At 39.5% G+C, this 3,429-nt stretch overlaps 1 protein-coding gene across 1 annotated transcript; it reads left to right on the forward strand.

Annotated features, from left to right (window-relative positions):
* The first annotated feature begins 1,755 nt into the window (after positions 1–1,755).
* On the forward strand, positions 1,756–2,237 carry LOC104268410 (clathrin light chain B-like). Its single transcript, XM_009865520.1, is given in 2 exon segments — positions 1,756–1,891; positions 1,894–2,237. Coding segments are annotated over 2 exon segments (480 nt in total).
* The last annotated feature ends 1,192 nt before the right edge of the window (positions 2,238–3,429 follow it).

Raw genomic sequence — 3,429 nt, forward strand, 5'->3', positions numbered from 1 at the left:
GAATTGTTCTATGATTCTGTGATTCTATGTGTGGCCTCTGGCCCAAGTTAAGTGCCGCACTGTGCTGAGAGCTGTTGACAGAAGAAGTATTGTTTGGTCCAAGTGAAAAGGTGACCAGAACCAGTCTAACATTTTTAACAGTACTGACAGTTGAGTTCCAGGTCTTTGCAATGTTCCCTGAGATTGTTTAACTTCCTGTTATAAATGAGGCCAGCACATTCTGGGTTAATAAGGATTGGCAATTAAGACTGCATCTCAATCTCTTGAAAAGTATCTGTACAAATTCAGAGCATGATGTTCTGGATGCCTGGAACTAAAAAAAATGCTTATTTTTCCATTATCTGTATTCCTGAAGCTCAGAATGAACAATTCTTCACTATAAATCACAGGGCCAGGCTAATTGTGGTCAGGAGGGTACCTATTTATCTCAGGCTATCAGTCTTAATTTCACGGTACTTTCTGTTCTCTTTCTGTGAATGGGAACAATAGTCCTCCATCTCAGGCGCTTGTTCCAAAGGTGAATATGTAACACCCTATCACATAGTCAGATGTTATCGCCAAGCTTTCCGTTAAAACTAAGGCAAAGAGACTGTGAAATACCAGCACTTTAAATAAACATGAATCCATATAAATGTCTCTTGTTTGGAGAGACATTGTTAATATGGACAGAATTTTTATGTCTAAGAAGACTTATGGAAATCAAGTCTTGTTTGTTTGTTTCTTTTAAGCAATATCATTTAACTTCTCCTCAGCCTGCGTCTTTTGGCTGAAATTAAGATATTACAGTGTTCCTTGTAAAATACGTATTAAATGATTTCCCATCATTTTATAATCACTCTGTAGTCCTAGGTTGCAAGGAGTTCTGATCTAATTAAGTAAAATATTTTTTGGATTCTGCTGTTGTTCAACCATAAAAAAAAGCTCAGAGAGGCAGGAGACATGACACTGAAAAATATTCATGATACTGACCCTCTGGTTAGTCTAAAATGTTTTCTTGTGTTTAACTTTCCCATCTCTCTGCACAGAAAATCATAACATATCTCTGAGCTTGTAAAACTCCTGGAACTCAAGACACAGTTAGTGCCATTGATTTGATGATGTGTGAGACTAAAATCCTGACATTTTTCTAGGATAGCAAGATGGATAATTTAGGTTTTTTTTGTCCTTAATGTCCACATTCCTATAAACACAAAAATGATTTGTTTAAACAGCATTGTTACAAAATACACTGCAGGTTCTTTCAAAATGTGCTTTTTTGGAGGAGCCATGTGGGACAGCTGCTTTTGTCAAAAATACCTCTTTAATTTGGAATTTAAACCACTGGAAACTATAAAGATGATATGTCCCAACCTGAAGTGGAACTAGTGGAAGAATTACAGGTCAGCACAGCTACATGGAATTCAACTACATTAATCTGGGCAGGAAAATGTGCTCTCCTTTCAGTTTGTCATATGGAACACCAGATAGGTGAGTTTATCATCTTCTAAATTTGCCATTAGTTCAAAGAAAATATAATAGAAACAAGTCATTGGTACTACTCAAGAAGCAGAATCTCCAGAAGATACTGTATTTGTTTTTCCAATCTTACCTCTATCAAGATTTTTTTTGTTTATTTTGAATTATCTACAAATCTGAGCTAAACAACTGTGAAGGCAAATATATAGATACTGATGGTGACAGCTCCACCTGCAACCTGTCAGGACCAGCCTAGGTGAGCTGTGCAGCCGGAGCGGGAACAAGGCGGCCAGGCTGGAGATGGCCAACGACTTTGGTTTCTTTTCCTAGTTCGAGGGGGGCAGCACTGAGGAGGACCTCACCATCACCTTCCTGGCCCAGCAGAGGAGCGGGATCATGGACATCGAGAACGATGAGGGCTTTGGGCCTACTGACAGTGGATTGGTTCGTCCAGGCAAGTAGCCCCAGCAGAACCAGCTGATTTCCAGGATGGAGGAGCCACTATCAATGGAGATGTCTTTCAGGAGTCCAACGGCACCACAAATGCCTATGCAGCCATAGTCAAGACTGATAGGCTGATCCAGGAACCTGAGAGCATCCGCAAGTGGAGGAAGGAGCCCCTGGAGGAGCTGGATGCGGCATCAAAGCAGGCATGGCATGAGAAGACCAAGAAGGACCTGGGGGAGTTGAACATGGATCAGAACGAGCAGATGGAGAAGAACCAGGCAAAAAACAGGGCCTCAGAGGAAGCATTCCTGAAGGAGTCCAAGGAGGAAATCTAGGGCTCCAAGTGGGAAAAGCTTTTGTTTTTTTTGGTTTTGGGTTTTTTTTTTGTTTGTTTGTTTTTGTTTTTGTTTTTGTTTTGTTTTGTTTTGTTCAGATGTGGGGTTGGGGGATATGGTTTAGAAGGGAGGTTTGAAGAGCAGGGTTGGTGGTTGGACTCCATGATCTCAGGGGTCTTTTTCAACCTGAATGATTCTATGAGTCTATGATACTTCCAGATTATTTCTTCTGTTTTGAACTCCAGAAGAATCACTTTTATGTTAGAACATATGAGTTGCAGACAAATCTTTCTGATACTTTCAGTGCACGAGAACATCAGTACTTTCCCAGGGAAAAAAACATGAAACACATTGCATTTTATATTCCTAGCAATCCTAATTATGAGATTTATTTTATGTGTTATGATTAGAATATATATTTGTACTTAAAATATTAAAATAGACACTAGGTAAATCTGCTCAAAAATATTGGGCAAATTTGCAAGACAAAAAATGTCTTTCCTTCTAAATGCCTTACATGGCTTTTGTCTTTTGCTGAAATATTTCCAGCTGGTTTTTTCCTTCTTCACACAAGAAAAATAACTTTCTTTCATTTACACATTTATTTTTTTAACTGTCAAGAAGCTGGTGATGAAAAGAAGCATATGAGGGAAAAGGGTGAGAATGCAGAAAAAAAGAAAGAAAAGTCTTAAAAATTGAAGGTGGATAATAACTCAAAGCAGTAAAAGTAATTGAGAAAGTGCTAACTACCCTGCTAGAAAATGTGGTACGAACAAATGCCTTCTACATCGCCACACTTCACACAAACTAGAACATGGAGATGGCATACGTGATTCTGAAAGGTGTCTACTCACGTTTATGGCCACAAGAAGGCTCTCCATGCTTGGTGAGGTGGACCTCTTCTGTTTTGCCACAGTGAGATTTCCCAGAAGGAGAAATGGCTTCAGCTGCTTCTGACTCCTTAGACTGTGAGTTGTTCTCCCCACCTTTTCCAGAACTGGAAGGCAGAAGACTAATGGAGTCCATACTGATTCTTCTTCTGGTTAGTGAATGAAACTGTTTAGGCTGGTTAGTCTAGTCACAGTATGTTGACAGGCAGCCTTAAATGTCATTCCCTTTGATTCTACCAACAACATATACATCATCTCCACGTAAAGCAGCCTACTTGAAAGTAACTGTAGCATTAGCATTA

The sequence above is a fragment of the Apaloderma vittatum genome, unplaced genomic scaffold, assembly GCF_000703405.1.
Source record: "Apaloderma vittatum isolate BGI_N311 unplaced genomic scaffold, ASM70340v1 Scaffold8140, whole genome shotgun sequence".
NCBI lineage: Eukaryota > Metazoa > Chordata > Aves > Trogoniformes > Trogonidae > Apaloderma > Apaloderma vittatum.